A 17,269-nucleotide genomic window follows, 5' to 3' on the forward strand; every position below is an offset into this window, starting at 1 on the left:
GGTAGCAACATAACATCACAAAATTTTTCCCATGAACTCTGATGTCAAATGCATAAACTCTTGAGTGTGGCTCCTTAATATATGTCCTTGAACAGGTAGGAAAAAACCCTTTATAACATAATAATGATTTATACATTGAGATACAGAGTATGAAGAAAATAACTGACTTTATTTGTTTAGGATATAGCTTCTGTTTTCCACCTCAACAAATTGTTTCTCCCATTTCCTATGTGACATAAATTCTAATCTACAAGAGAAGTTACCTTGTAAATCTGTTCCCAGAACACCATGCACATAAAATAACCTAGTTTCAAACTAATAATCTACTTCATTAAATATTTCATCAAACACATACCAAGTTTTTAAAACAAACTGTGTTCACTTCTGTGGACAGGAGGATAATAGAGAAACTGAATGAAGTTGTCAGAAGATGTAAAACATTTGGGGAAGGCAATCTAGAATATACAGATGCTGTCCTATACCAAAAAACCTTCCAGAGTTTCCATATGCCGAGGTTTCAGAACCTTTTCCTCATGTGTGCTATGGGGAGAGTGGCTGTTAACCCACTAACAGTTGATAAGGGAGGAAGAAAGCAAGTCAAGGAGGGAATGAGCCATTTTTAAAAGTGGTGGGGTGGGGTGGGGTGGGGTGGAAGGGGTGAAGGGATTCAAAAGTACAAACTTCCAGTTATAAAATAACTGAGTCATGGCGATGTAATGAGCAGCATGGCGACTGCAGTTAATAATACCGTATTAGGCATCTGAAAGTTGCTAAGAGAATAGATCATAAAAGTTCTCATCGCAAGAAAAAAAATCCTGTAACTGTATGATGATGTTAACTAGACTTATCGTGGTGATCATTTTGCAATATCTACAAATATCAAATCGTGTTGTCCACCTGAAATTAATGCAACGTATGTCAATTACTGAGGTGTGAGGCATCGCAGTAGTGCAGTTGTATACACATTTTCTCTGGACCCTTCCTTCCCCTAACACTTATGTACAGTGTGGTCACTATTTAAAAAAAAACAAAAAAACGTAGTTGTATATATCAATGGAGTTTAATAATACTTCTACTGTATTCTACCACTGTATTCTTTGAAGCAGGGGATGAAAGGGAAGGGAATAAAATAAGGAGATTCAGGATAAGAGCTGTTTGATCCCTTTACTATCTTCCCCACTTCATAACCTTGAATGTTTGCTCCACACCCACCCTGGCAGAATTTTCGAGGTCTGCTTTCTACAAGGGACAAAACAAATGTTCTATGGACTGGGGGACACAAAAGACAGTTGGTGGGAATATAGTACTGAAAACTGAAGGGAATTAAGTGAACACATGCACAATTAATGTTGAATGCAGCAACCCCCGCCAACACTCCTCACCCCCTCACCCCACCTAAACAGTGATGGGAAGACTCTGCTTCTTGTCCACGATACTGATAGGAAGAAGTTAATCAACAACAGGGACACAAAGTTCACCCTATAGTAAAGTCCCAAGGCAACCAGCCTATGTGTTTAAAGCTTCTATTTAAAGCTTCCCACTCTTAATCACGAGCAGACATCTATTACTAGACATCACAAGAAAACTCTAATGTAAAAGAGATCAAAACAGAGAAAAGTAACTTTAAGGGAAAAGAGACAAAGCAACAAAGAAAATTTGTTGAAAGAATAAAAGAATATTATGAAAGAAACATTCAAAGAAAAAAAGACCTCCTAGAAGGTAAAACGTAACAGTAAAAAAATTAATAGAAAGTAAAGATAAAGAAATCTTCCAGGAGGTAGAGCTAAAGGAAAAAGACAAAAATCAGAGTACTATTCCAGGAGGTCCAACATCAAGAGGCTATTGGCAGTCAAGAAAGAGGAAGACATAAGAGGAAACACAGGAGAGAAGCAGAGTTGCCAGGTAACCAGGAATACCCCAGATAACAGCCGTGTATCACACACGGAGGGGCACCTATCCAGATTGGAGCAGTGTAACTCAAGAGACACACGAAGCAGGGGATGAAAGGCCATCAGCACCAAAATCTCTGCTGCCATTTATCCCCTTTTCAAAGACAAGAACACAGGGCCGAGGTAAGCCTGGCCACCAGCTTGTCTTGACTGAATGCAAGTGAATCTCTTCTCAAAATATGCACCTGCCTAATGAGCTCATTTCACCCCACAGAAGTATTCTTTATTCTACAGTGGTTGGTAGATCACAGTCAATTTAGAAAAAGCCACAGAACTGCTCACTCCCTGTGACCATATTTTTGCCAAATGTCCCATATCTGGTCCACACTGAAGCCCTGCCCAATACAATTTCCAAGACTAAGTCCTGACTTTACTCATGACTTCTACTCTACGAATCTCAGGAAGCTGGAGAAAGTACAGTTCATTGATCCCTGGGCATCCCTGAGATTCTTTCAGGGGTCCAAGAAGTACAACTATACACTTAATAATACTAAAGAGCTATTTGCCCTTTTCACCATTTTGACACTTGCTCTGATAATCCAAAAGCAATGGTGAGCAAAACTGCTGGTAATTTAACACAAAATTTTTAACACAAATTAAGGCAATAGCACCAAATTGTACCAGGCCTCAGAGTCTTCACCATTATATAACTGAAGTTAAAAATAATGCCAGCTTTTAAAAAAAAATCTTCACCCCAGGGCATGCTTACTGATGTTAGAGAAGAGAGGGGAGAGAAGAGGGAAACACTGATGTGAGAAAAATCAATTGGCTGCCTCCATATGCATCCTGACCAGAGACCAACCTAGGCAAATGCCCGGACTGGGAAGCAAACCCACAACCCCTTGGTTTACTGGCCCATGTACCAACTAACTGAGCCATACTGGCCAGGGCATAATGCCAGCTTTAAGAATGTCCTTGGGGGGAAAAAGAAAAAAGAAAAGAAAAGAATGGCCCTGGCTGGTGTGGTTCAGTGGATTGAGCGCTGGACTGTGAACCAAAGGGTCACTGGTTTGATTCCCCATCAGGACACATGCCTGGGTTGCAGGCCAGGCCCCCCACTAGGGGGTGCACGAGAGGCAACCACAATTGAAGTTTTTCTTCCCCTTTTTCCCTTCCTCCCCTCTCTAAAAATAAAATCTTTAAAAAAACAAAAAGAATATCCTTGATAAAAACATAAAGGTTACTAGTTTTAATAATGCAACCTTTTGGTATGTCTTTTTATTTTTATTTAAAAATATTTTATTTATTTATTTTTAGAGAGAGGGGAAGGGAAGGAGAAAGAGTGGGTGAGAAAAATCGGGTGAGAAAGATCAATGTGTGGTTGCCTCTCATGTGTCCCCTAGTGGGGACCTGGCCTGCAACCCAGGAATGTGCCCTGATTGGGAATCGAACCAGGGACCCTTTGCTTCACAAGCCCATGCTCAATCCACTGAGCTACACCAGCCAGGGCTGGTATGTCTTTTTAAATATAAGTACAATAGTTACCTTCAGGAAAGGCATTTGTGTGACTGAGTTGCAAGATGAACTAGCCAGTTTTTGTCAAAAATACCATTTCGCTTGAAAGATTGAATGACAGATTATGTTATTCATGCTCAGATATCGGACAGATTATTTTCTCAAAATTGAATAAAGTGAGTCTGTTACTAAAAACAAAACAAAACATAACAGTATGCATTGTCAGTGATATTAAGTCAAGCTTCCAAAAAAAAATAAGAAAATTGAAAACCGTATCAGAGTGAGCCTGACAACTTTGAAAATTTAAAGACTTTTCCAATGAGATCAGTAGTGGTATTAAAAAGTGTTAATACTAACAAAATTAATGAGTTTTAATATATACAAACACCTGCCTATATAGAAAAAAATCCTAGAAGCCTTAGGTAAATCCCACAGGAACTTGATGGATAAAAATCCATCAGTTTTCTTTTTTTAATAAAAAAATTCACTCTCAATATATATCTCTACAAAACTGCTAGCTAACAAAACCTTCACCCCATCTTATGTAGATTCCATCTTCTTTTTTTTTTAAGACTCCATCTTTTTAAAAACAAACTCATTTTACATTCAGAATCTTTATTTTGTCTAATGGAATTGTGTGGAGCATAACTCAAACCAAAGTCTCGTCATGTGTATGTTTTGCAGGCAACTAAGGAAAAATCAGTATGACGTCTGAAGAGGGAATGGATGAGACAGAATGAGCAGAATGAGATTGGGTGTTAAATATATGACTATGAATCATTCCATTTTTCTAAAATCCACATTATGAATGTAAAAGTTAACTAATTTACAAATTCCAAGATCTGAAGTATTAGAGGAAAAATCTCACTAGCACAGAACACAAATGTTTCCCCCATACTAGTGATCAAAGCACATTTCAATTTATGTTTCAACTTAGTACTGGTCAACTACAACTTCCATAGCAGCATTCTTGCTTCGGTATCCTCCAGTAAATTTAAATTATACTTCATCTAAGTTAAATTTAATTAGCTCGATGATAAATTTAATTAATTCGATTAAACAGAATTTAAGTTATGCTTGAGTTAGGTGATGTTGAAGGTCAGCGAGGAAAATGTTTCCAGTAAAGATCCTTGGAATTATTGTACATTACTCTCGCTGGCCATACGGGCATGTTCTTTAGGATTTGTCACCAGGCAACTACAATCAAATTGTTAATAAACAATCCCCTCAAGAATTAACTTGATAATAAAACTATACATTTATAAATAAAATACTAACTGCCCTCTGGTGTTCAAACCAAGGATTTCACTGATGAACTTGACACAATGTAAGGTATCCTTCAGGGGGGAAAAACACCAAGGTCATAAAAAAGCCATTTAGGGTCACTAAAATCAGAGGAGAAATTCTGATTTTGCAAGGTTTTTAAGAAGCCTTCTCAAATCCAGGGCAAGGGCTATGAATCTGAGCTATCTGATATTTTTGTACAAGTAGGCCAAAGTGCCTATTCACAGTCATCAATGGTAGCTGGGCATGAACAGAATTTAAACTTGGTAACATTTTTACTATGCTTCTTCAGATTACACTAACAAAAAAAAAAAAGGAGACTCAGACTTTTCCCATTTGGTAAAAAAATCACCAAATGCTTGGATCAAAATCTTCCTCCAGCATGCTGCTGAGGTTAAAAAAGGAAAACTGTCTCTGGCTCCCACTCACTGATGCATATTTTACGTGGGAAGTACCTGCTAACTATACTTTCTAGTCTACAATTTTTTTTTAATAACTGGATATTCTAGACTATATTTCTCTTTGAAATTAGAGTCTATAGGAAAATAGGGTTCAATACACAGTAACTGCCATTTTAGTAAAAAAGGTAGATACTAAGCCTCTGTGTATTGAGATTTCTATTCCCTTAACCGTGTTGTTAGATTGAGAATTTAGATTTTCTTATTTTAATTTGCCAAACAGTTCTTGTTTTATTTGAATTAATTAGCATCCTAGAGAAGCAGCTCTCAAAGTGTGGTCTAGGGACCACTGGGGAATCCCTAGTAGCAAGGTTAGAATTATTTCTTATAGTAATATACGGAGGCTATTTGTCCTTTCATTCCCATTATCTTCCAACTGTACAGTCAATTTTCCAGAGACCACATGGGATGTGATGACACACAAGAACAAGTGCAGAAGCAGATACAAGAATCCAGCTGTCTTCTCTTAATACCAGACTTCAAAAAGATTTGTAAAAATATAAAACAATGCCACTCCTCTCAGTAATTTATTTTGGGAGTTATCTTTTATTAAAAATGCTACTTATAGAATATGTAATAGATTTATTGATGTTATTTTAGATAAAGTAATATTTTCAAATTTTCTGAGTTTTAACTTATAATAAATACCAACAAATACAAGTCATACAAATAAAGCTCTTTGGGGCCCTCAAATATATTTAAGAGTATAAAAGGATCCTGAGATCAAAAGTTTGAGAACCACTAATTGAGAGAGTAGCATAATGAACATGAGAATAAAACACAAAGAGCATTTACTAAGGAAGATGTAGGTGATACTCACCAAGTGGATCTTCCATGTCAGTTCTGACCAGTTTAAGGAGGTAGGATAGTTTCTAAAGAGAGAAAAGAATAAATATGATGCTTAAAATATGGAATACATCATCTTAAACAAAAATAAATAAACCCAGTTCAGTAACTGATTACAGTTTAAAAATACAGCATTATAGAAATGTACAACTTATAAAGTGAGAACACTGTCTGTCAATTGAGATTTGTTTTTAAGGGTGTGAAAATCAGATTTATAATATAAATTTCATAAAATAATTAAGGATAATTTTCATTTTAAAATATATTATTGTTTTCCATGAATAACTTGGTTGAGAACTAAACTGTTTGAGATGGGAAACATTTGAGAACCGAGGTTTGAATGAGTAACATTCCCTAAGAAACCTATGGCTCTAAGACTCCATATGCCATAGGTCTCACGGACTCCACACTCAGAAGTCATCTGCACTTAAAAATTTTTTGTTTTTTGTTTTATTTTTTTAGAGAGAGGGGAAGGGAAGGGAGAAACTGAGGGAGAGAAACATCGATGTGCAAGAGAAACATTGATCAGTTGCCTCTTGCATGTCCCCAAAGTAGGGACACGGCTCACAACCCAGGCATGTGCTCTTACTGGGAATCAAATCAGCGACCCTTCAGTTAGTGGAGAGATGCCCAAGCCACTGTGCCACACCAGTCAGAGCTGCACTTGAAGTTTAATGCTGTGCAGTTGCTATCTTAAAATTCTTGGTAATTTTATTTGTAAATTTGTGTTCTTTAAGAGAAGTCTGATAAGGCAAATAATAAACGTGCTGGGGGCTTGAAGCTTCAGCTCACACACATGATCTACTGCCTCCTGTTCTCCTAGGAGGCTCTTGGCCATACACTTGGGCACCCCCTGGCCATCCTATCCCCATCTGGGCTGGGAGAACCATGGCACTTCTGGTGGACAGTTTCTATTGCTCACTCTCAATCCAGGAATACAAGGCATATAGATCATATATGTGGCCCTGCTTATGGCCATTTATCCAGGTAATGGGAAACTGGGGCATAATGGTAAACAGGAACACTAATGTTTTGAGGGCAGGTTGACATTGACATCTGGATAATGGAAGTGTCATCATGGACTTATGTGGACCAGGAAATAAACTGAGTCCTGGCCCAATACCCAGTTGACAATGGGCCCACTGGGTCTGTGGACCTCCTGGTGATCACTCCCCTGGTCCCTGCATATTATATAATTGAAATAGACATACTTGGAAATTAGTGCAACCTCCATTTGGAGTCTTTAGCATGTAGGATAAGAGTTTCATACTGGGGAAGGCCAAGTGGAAGGAAACCACTAAGAGCTGCCCTACACCACATGCTAAGATAACAAATAAAAAAACCAAACAAAACAGTATTGTATCCCGGGGCTGAAGGAGGGAAGATGTGAAAAATCAGAGCTAAATTCTTTTTTTTTTTTAAATTTAAAATTTTATGTATTTTTAGGCAGAGGGGAAGGGAGGAAGAAAGAGAGAGGGAAACATTAGTGTGTGGTCCCCCCTCGCACTGGCTAGCAACCCATGCATGTGCCCTGACTGGGAATCGAATCTTTCACCCTTTGACTCACAGGCCAGGGCTCAATCCAGTGAGCCACACCAACCGGGGCTAGGGCTATACTATTAAAAGATGATGTAGGATTCACCTCTGTGGTTGCTATGGAAACTAGACAAATCCTGGAGGAAAGTAGCAAATTACCACAAACTCAGTCTAACAGTTGTCGCAATGTAGCTGCCAGTTTGGTGATCATGGAACACCAAAGATGCCAGATGTGGTACCTTTTCTAGAGAAGATTAACACAGAAATTGGAGAAATAAACTCTTTCTTTTATCCCTATAAGCCCTGGCCAGGTAGCTCAGTTGTTAGGGCCTCATTCTGATAAGCCAAGGTTGTGGGTTTGACCCCCCAGTCAGGGCACATACAAGAATCACCCCAAAACGTACCAATGAGTGAAACGACAAAGTGGTGTGTCTCTCTCTCTCTCTTTCTTTCTCCCTTCCTCTCTCTCTCTCTAAAATCAATAAATTTTAATTTTTTTAAAAAAAGAAACAAAATAGCATCAGAAACAAATCATATTCACATAAAACGAATTACAACATACATTTACAGGACTACATCAATTTTGGCTCCCTTTCACTAACACGGTCCTAAGAGATATGTACCATCTGGACTTCCTGCAGAAAATCACAGTAAAACACTAAATTAACAACATCATGCTAACTGAGCTAGGTAAGTGAAAGACTGATAGCACATTAAAGGCCTTGTCAGGACACATGGACTCCAAGGGTGAGGGATAAATGCTACAAAGATTCAGATACCAATTACATCAGGAAAATTTTTATAGGCCCAGTCACCAGAGACTTGATAAGACATGCCATTTGAGCAAAGGCATCCAAATAAATAACTGAATCTTGTATGTCCCACCATTAAAAAGGAAGCACAATACCTGAGAATACTGCTCTTTTGTACTGGGTGACACAAAAAGTTGTCGCTTTCGAGAGCAGCCAGAACAGAGAAGGACTCTACAGGCCTAGGTGGTGATGCAAATACACTGGCAGATCCTGTGGTATTATGGCAAGGCCCAGTGGGAGAATCGTTACATGGACCCCTGGGGCTCTACAGCGAGGCCATCCAGTTGCAGCAGAAAATTGTATGCTTCCTGCAAAACAACTCCTGGCACGCTGCTGGGTCCTTGCAGATAAGGAACACCTGCCCATACTGTGCCACATGACCATTTACCCAGAATCACCCACCATCATGACGTAGTTCTGCGAGACTCACCAGCTCATAATGTCGGGTGGACCCAACAAGAATCCAGTTTAATGAAAGCAATACATCCAGTTTCAAGCACAAGCAGTACCAGAAGTCACAGCATTAGCAGACAGCCCAAACCTCATATCACCTGCCACTACTGCACAAGCACCACTCCCCCAGCATATACCTTTGGCCATATGAGGGCCTAAACCACCAGGTGAGAAAGAAAAAACCTCACCTCTTCTACAGATGGCTGTATGTGGGCACAAATAAAAAATGTAGTAGCTGCAATGGCACTGAAAGACAGTGATGACGGAAACCCTCCCAATGAGCAGAGCTTTGGGCAGTACACCTGACTGCCTACATTGTGTAGTTTGGAGTTAGAACACAGACAACTCGCAGGCAAATGTCCTGACATACTGGTCAGGGGGGTGTAAGGAGAAAAATTGGAAAATTGGGCAAGGAGGTCTTAAGATAGAAGCATACAGAAGGATGTAATAACAGACACATTTGATACCTTGGCTGGTGTGGTTCAGTGGACTAGGCACCAGCCCGTGAACCCTAGCTCACCGGTTTGATCCCCAGTCAGGGCACATGCCTGGGTTGTGGGCCTGGTCCCCAGTGTGGGGCACATGAGAGTCAACCACACATTAATGTTTCTCTCCCTCTCTTTTTCCCTCCCTAACCCTCTGTCTAAAAATAAAATAATCTTAAAAAAAGAACAGACACTTTGTATCCCATGTTAACAGTCATCTGAGAACATCTACCATGAAAGAGGCACTAAACAACCAAGTAGGCAATGACTCAACCAGTTTTCATCAGCCATCTCTTGTCATGGTCAAGTGCTGACGAATGAGCTCATGAAGGAAGGTGGTCATCTGCAGTGAGCATGCACTTCTTCCCGCTCCTGGCCAGCAGCCTACCGATCTCCCCCTCCTGTGTCCCAGGTCTAACCCATCTCTTCTTTTTCCTCCACCTCAGGTGGAGTCACTGCCAAGGTGCAGGTTTTTGTGACCATCACTCTCGAGGCTGAACCTTTAGACACAACAGAAAATATAAAGGCCAAGCCCAGGGTAAGGAATGAACTCCTCCTGATAAACAGACTGATCTTTGCTGGCAAGCAACAGCAGGACGGACGCCCTTTGACGACAACATTCAAAAGGAGTCCGCACTTCATCTTGTGTTGAGACTTTGTGCTGGTGCTGTGAAAAGGAGAAGTCTTACCACCACCACCCCCCTACAAGAAGAACAGGCATGAGAGGAAGAAGGCGAAGCTGGCTGTACCAAAATGCTACAAAGTGGATGCGGTGGAAAAATCAGCTGCTTCATCAGGAGTGCCCCTCAGATGAAGGCAGTGCTGGAGTTTTTATGGCCAGCCACTTTGACAGACATCACTGTGGCAAACGTGGTCTGACCTACCACTCCAACAAACTAGAAGACAGATAATTGTATATGGGTTAATGAAAGACATGAATTTAAAAGAAAAAGGTGACCGTGGTGGCAGAGATCTACACTATGCATGGACTACACAGTTACCTATGAACTACACATGCATCCCACTTACCAAAAATGCTGCAGCTACTGATGCCGCCAAAAGTCCAGTGGCCAGCAACAGGTTCCTACACTAAGCTCACAATATGGCACAAAACTTTTTTAATGATCACCCAAGAATATTTTTATTAATTTTAGAGACAGACAAAGGCAGAGAGAGAGAGGGAAAGAACATCAATGTGAGAGAAAAACATCAATCCGTTGCCTCCCGTACATGCCCTGAGGATTGAACCTACAACCTTTTGGTGCACGGGACAATGTTCCGAATAACTAAGCACCTAGCCAGAGCTGGCACCACCTTTTAAGGAAACCAACCAGCTACTTGATGGCAAGTTGATTATATATATATATTGCATCCTGGAGGACAGCACTATTTTGTCATAAAATACTAGTGTTGGTGCTTCAGCTGTGCCTTCATCAGGCCATTCCAGTCCTCTTTCAAGTTAGCAGCTTCCAGAGATGATTCTACCTACGATGCCACCACTAGATCCCACGGTCTGGTCCCTCTCCTGCACTTATTACAAAGCAGGTCCCCTGTCATGAAATGATGTTCTGTGAGAAGATGCTTACTGGTAGATTAAACACTTCCCAACGTCACACGTAGTGTTCACTGCACAGCCTTAAGGGTGGGAAAGACAAACCTACACCCAGAATACATCCCTATTTCTTTAGGAATAAATTCTTTACTCTTCCAGGGTTCAAGGCGCCAAATACAGTTGACCCTTCAACAACTCAGAGATTTGGGACACCAACCGCCTGCACAGATGAAAATCTAAATCAAGTGTAAAACTAAATCAAAACCCTTACTATACACGAAGTCCCAACCTTGGACTAAAATGCTTAAAAACAAAAAAAAGTATAGCCACTAGTCTCAGAAGGTTTTCACCACTTAAACTGCCAAATGGTTTTTTTAAGACTGTGTAAAATTTCAACTAGATTACACACAAATGGATGCTGACAGCAGGGCTTCTAGAAAAAGCAGCAAACCCGACAGGCGAGGGGGCGCATCTCAGTGTGCAAACACCAGAAAGTTCTGCCGCCATAAAAAATGGCAGGGCGAGGAAGGGCAGGCAGTCAAGTCCCCGGACACCGCCGCTCTCTTCCTTCCTCCCAGGTGCTCTGCATTCTCTTCCCAGTCCCCCTCCATCCCCTCCACCACCACCTCCAAGTTCCAACAGATCTCTCTGAAGTTCCCTTCTGGCTCTGTAAATTTGAAAAACGGTAAGGAAATATATTGGTCATTTTCTTATTCCATGAAAGCACTAATTAGATGTAAAACTAGCCAAACAACAAATTAGCTAAGTTACTTAATCGAATGTTAAAAATCTCGTTTTGCATAAACATCGCTTTGAACTAAACATGACATTCCTAAACACAAGGATATGCCAGGCCACGCAACATAAGCAAAAGAGGGTTTAACAGGACAACTGACCACGTTTTTACTGCCTAACTGAAAGCATCTACTTTTTTAATATCAAGCAGATTTTTAAATGAAATTTTAGAGGGAGGCATATAAAACATTTGCCAGTCTGGTTTACATTTAAGTGGTAGCTATGATAATGTCCATACAATCTAAGGCAAGTAAGAAAAATCACTTCAGTTTTATTTTATACTTGTACTACTGAAAGTCTTGGTCTACAGTTTACCTAACAGATATTAAATGCTCCTGTTGCTAACGGTATCTGTACTTCTGGTGCTATCTGTACTAATTAATATTAGTGTATGAGAATTTTGAAATACATCTATGCCCTTTCTTAGTTTTAGCAAAATCTTTCATATGTATTAGTTCCTCAACTTTAATAACTGTGGCTAGGTCAATCCAGTTAAAGAAATGCAGAACCATGCAGAAACAGGCTAATAACTTTTAATATTAAAAGCAAAAATGCGCCCTGGTTGGTGTGGCTCAGTGGATCGGGTGCTGGCCTGAGAACCAAAGGGTCACCAGTTCAATTCCCAGTCAGGGCACATGCCTGGGTTGCAGGCCAAGTCCCCGGTGGGGGGGCCACGTGAGAAGCATTCACACACTGATGTTTCCCTCTCTTTTTCCCTCCCTTCCTCCTCCCTTACCTTCTGTCTTAAAATCTTCAAAAAATAATCAGAAGTTTCTTAGGCAAAAAATACATCTGCAGGGTTTGGATGAGATCAGGAGTTGCTGGTTTGGTATCTCGAGCCCAGAAAAACGAGTTAATTCTTGAAGGAAACAACACTGAACTTGTATCAAATTCAGCTGCTTTGATTCAGCAAGCTGCAACAAGCCACAACAGTTAAAAACAGGGGTATCAGAAATTACTGGATAGTATCTATATTTCTGGAAAAAAAACAAAAAACAGTCCTGCAGGCTGACAAATAAGAGGTAAATTGTCCCCACAGGAACACATGGACAAAAACTAAGGGGGGCAGAAATGGGAGGGAGGTGGGGAGCACTGGGGGGATGGGCTGGGATGGGAGTAAAAGACAGAACACTGTACTTGAACAATAATTAAATTTTAAAAATGCTTAAAAAAAAGATCTAAATTGCCCAGCAACAAGATGCCAGATGACTTCTCAGACTTATTTCTGATATTTTAAAGATGTGATAAAAGCCATCTGTTAGGGGAAATAAAAAGCCAATTACAAGACAAGCACCAATGTTAGGTAGCACAGAAAGATGATTAAGTTTATGGTTTTTAGCCTTAAGAAGAAATACTTAGTAGAGGAGAAGAGAGGGTCATGATAACAAATGGGTATTAGCCCTGGCTGGTGTGGCTCAGCAGACTGAGTGTCGGCCTGCAAACCAAAGGGTTGCTGGTTAGATTCCCAGTCAGGGCACGTGCCTGGGTTGCAGGCAAGGTCCCCAGTATTACTATTAAGGAAAGTGCAAGAGGCAACCACACATTGATGTTTCTCTCCCTCTTCCCCTTTCTCTAAAAATAAATAAATAAAATCTTTTAAGAAAAAACCCAAATGGGTATTAGTACAATATGATAGGTGTAAATAATGGAAATATAGGTAGCAAAGAAAAGGGTTCCCTCTTTTGTTTTAACCATATGAGAAGTAGGGCTGGCCTTTTAGGTATTGTTAAAGCTCACCCCACTCCTTGATTTTAGCTCCAAAACAAAACTCAGCAGATTTTGGCTCCATCGTGATTCTGCACTTGATCAAAATACATAATGTCTAAAAACATTATCAGCCCTGGCAGGCGTGGCTCAGTGGATTGAGTACAGGCTGCAAACCAAAGGGTCTCTGGTTCAATTCCCAGCCATGGCACATACCTGGGTTGTGGGCCAGGTCCCCAGTGGGGACCACGTAAGAGGCAACTATACAATGATGTTTCTCTCTCTTTCTCCCTCCCTTCCCCTCTCTACAAATAAATAAATAAAATAGAAAAAAAAAAAAAAAAAACCCAGACCCTGGCTGGTGTAGCTCAGTGGATTGAGCACAGGCCTGCAAACCAGAGTATCGAGGTTCAATTCCCAGTCAGGGCACATGCCTGGGTAGCAGGGGCCAGTCCCCAGCAGGGGATGCAACAGAAGCAACCATACATTTATATTTCTCTCCTCCTCTCCTTCCCTTCCCTCTAAAGATAAATAAATTTAAGTTTTCTTAAAAATAAATAAAATGAAAAAACCCATTATCAAGATAATGAGCCCTGACTGGTGTAGCTCAGAGGATTGGGCATGAAAGGCCCAAAGGAACTAGTGACCTTTCTGCAAAGTGAAAGGTCACTAGTTCCATTCATGTTCGGGGCACATACCTGAGTTGCAGGCCAGTCCCTGGAAAGGCAACTGATCTGTCCCTATCTTTCTCCCTCCTTTCTCCTCTCTCTAAAAATAAGTAAAATCTTTTTTTAAAAAAAGATAATGAAGCCAAATCTTTTTTTTAAAGATAATGAAGCCGGACTTCCACCAAGATGGAGGCTTAGGTGGGAACACTTTGCGTCCTCGCACAACCAAATCTAAAAACAACAAAGTTTTAACAACAATAAACACAACCAAACAACACAGAAAATCGAATATGGAGTCCGAAAACAATGAACTGCTCAGCTAAACCGGTGAGAGGGGCGAAGCCAGCAACAGAGCAGGTCCAGCAAAAAAGATCCTCCGACCAGGGGGGTGCACAGGCAGCCGAGGGCGTGGATCCCAGGTGCAGGCTAGCTACAGGCGGAACCCAGGGAAGAGGTTCGGCTCGCTGTCTGCAGTCGGTCGCGCATTTGCACGCAGATAAAGCAGTGAAGAGGCCAGCATTGAGACAGATCACGCAAGCCCCAGCGGGCGGCAGCATTGCACATTTGCACTGGGATAAGCAGGCAGGGGCGAGCAGTGAGGTGGACTGGGCGAGTGGAGAGGACCACCACTGCTCTCTCTCTGACCCCGCCCCCACATACAGCATCACAAACCAGCGACCTGGGTGGCCCCACCCTGGTGAACACCTAAGGCACCTCTCCTCATGCGTAACAGGCACAAACAGATCAAAACGTGGCTCAAGAAGAACTCACAGCCCCAGAGCCAATAAATCTAAGCAATGAAGAAATAGCCAAAATTTCAGATGCAGTTCAAAACACTGGTGATCAGGATGCTCGCAGAATTGGTTGATTTTAGTCACAAATTAGAGGAACATATGAAGGCTAAACTAATTGAAATGAATGGTAATGCACAGGAAACCAATAGTAATGGAAAGGAAACTGGGACTCAAATCAAGGGAGCAACCAATAGTAATGGAAAGGAAACTGGGACTCAAATCAAGGGAGCAGACCAGAAGGAAGGAAAAAATGACCAAACAGAAAAGGATGAAGAAACAAGAATTCAAAAAAAGGAGGAGACGCTTAGGAACCTCCAGGACATCTTTAAACGCTCCAACATCCAAATTATAGGGGTACCAGAAGGGGAAGAGTCACGAGTGGAAACCTTATTTGAACAAATAATAAAAGAGAACTTCCCCATTCTGGCAGAGGAAATAGACTTCCAGGAAATCCAGGAAGCTCAGAGAGTCCCAAAGAAGTTGGGCGCAAGAAGAAACACACCAAGGCACATCATCATTACATTAGCCAAGATTACAATGAAGGAGAGAATCCTAGAAGCAGCAAGAGCTAAGGGGACAGTCACCTACAAAGGAGTTCCCATCAGACTGTCAGCTGATTTCTCAAAAGAGACCTTACAGGCAAGAAGGGGCTGGAAAGAGGTATTCCAAGTCATGAAATCCAAAGACCTACAACCAAGATTGCTCTATCCAGCAAAACTTTCATTTAGAATGGAAGGACAGATAAAGTGCTTCTCAGATAAGATCAAATTCAAGGAGTTCATCATCACCAAGCCCTTATTATATGAAATGTTAAAGGGACTTATCTAAGAAAAAGAAGTTAAAGAAACATGAACAGTGAAAGGACAACAAACTCACAGCTATTAACAACCACACCTAAAACAAAAGCAAACTAAAAGGACAGCTAGATCAGGAGTGGAAACATAGAAATGAAGATCTCAAGGAGGGTTAGCAACAGGGGAGTGGGAGGAGGAGAAGGGGGGAGAAGGTACAGAAAATAAGTAGCATAGACAGTAGATAGAAAATAGATGGGGGGCAAGAATAGTATGAGAAATATAGAATCTAAAGGACTTGAGACACATGGTCATAAACTAAAGGGGGGGTAATGGTGGGGACAAGGGGGTAGGGTGGAGGGGAATGAAGGGGGGAATAGAACAACTGTAAGAGCATAATCAATAAAAAAATTAAAAAAAAAAAAGAACCACACCTAAAACAAAAACAAAGAGGACAGCTAGATCAGGAGCAGAACCATAGAAATGAAGATCACATGGAGGGTTAGCAACAGGGGAGTGGGAGAAGGAGAAGGGGAAAGAAGGTACAGAAAATAAGTAGTACAGACAGTAGATGGAAAATACATAGGGGGAGGGTAAGAATAGCAGGGGAAATATAGAATCTAAAGAACTTGAGACACGTGTTCATGAACTAAAGGGGGGGATGGTGGGGGAGGGGTGTGCAGGGTGGAGGGGGGAATAGAACAAATGTAATGGCATAATCAATAAAATAAAATAAAATTAAATTAAAAAATAAAGTAATAGAAATCAGCACCCTAAAAAAAAAATAATGAAGCCAACTGACATTGACAGAGAAGGCACAATAAAAATATTATTTCCATTTATTCCTTGGACTTGACTTACGAGTATATCATCAGAGAAATGAACACAATTAAACAAACAATGTATCATCTGCTCCTCCTGAGACCTACTATTGTTCACAGGTGCTACTACCTAATATAAGGAGTAAATGCTGTAATCTGTATGTATGTTTATTATGTCACTAAATCATCTACCCTCCTGAATGGAAACTGGAGAGACATGGAAAACCTCTTCAGTTTCCTAAAATGACTTTTTTTTTCTATTTCTGAACTACTTTTGTTAATACTCTGCACAGAAATTTGACTGCAAATAGAATGAATTTATGACTTCATTTGTTTTTGCCTTATCACAAAGAAAATGAAACATAAAGAGATTTACAATCATGCTCTTAGTAAAGTTTTATAAATATCTTTTTAAAGTCCATTAAAAAAAAGCTACACTCAAAAAAGATTTACTTTTAAGTACAAGTAATCAATATGTAACATAAATTAAGAGTAAAGACATAAAAATGGTACTAATTTGCCTTCCAAGGAAAACTGTGATCTCCTCCTTCTAGTTAAACATGGTCCTCTGTTAGCACTGAGGGGCATGAATCACGTCTTCAAATAGAGGTGTGGCTCACTGATAAGCACAAGTTCTCTTGGGAAAGATCACCGGTGTGTTAGAAAGAACAGTACTTTCCGGAAAAATTCTTACAGCCCGCAGCAAGGGCAACTCGTCACCAATGAGCATGACAAAATCTGTACCCAGAAAAATGTAATAACTGTTTCTTTCTTGCATTGTGATATAAACTGCCCCAAAATAAAACATACTTTTTAAAAAAATATTTTATTTATTTTTAGAGAGAGGGGAGGGGAAGGAGAAAGAG

General features: G+C 40.5%; 1 protein-coding gene across 9 annotated transcripts in view; it reads right to left on the reverse strand.

The window, feature by feature from the left end:
• The window catches only part of PHACTR4 (phosphatase and actin regulator 4), a 114,718-nt gene that overhangs the window by 56,573 nt on the left and 40,876 nt on the right, over window positions 1-17,269 (reverse strand). For 8 of the 9 annotated variants that reach the window (XM_053660111.1, XM_037149844.2, XM_037149843.2 and 5 more), the window contains one exon: window positions 5,967-6,018. In XM_053660111.1, the coding sequence (XP_053516086.1) occupies window positions 5,967-5,982 (16 nt within the window). In that variant the 5' untranslated portion in view covers window positions 5,983-6,018. Of the gene's footprint in view, window positions 1-5,966; window positions 6,019-17,269 lie in introns of those variants that run through there. The other variant, XM_037149846.2, reaches the window with a different exon arrangement.

The sequence above is a fragment of the Artibeus jamaicensis genome, unplaced genomic scaffold, assembly GCF_021234435.1.
Source record: "Artibeus jamaicensis isolate MK-2021 breed Jamaican fruit bat unplaced genomic scaffold, CSHL_Jam_final scaffold_847, whole genome shotgun sequence".
Taxonomy (NCBI): domain Eukaryota; kingdom Metazoa; phylum Chordata; class Mammalia; order Chiroptera; family Phyllostomidae; genus Artibeus; species Artibeus jamaicensis.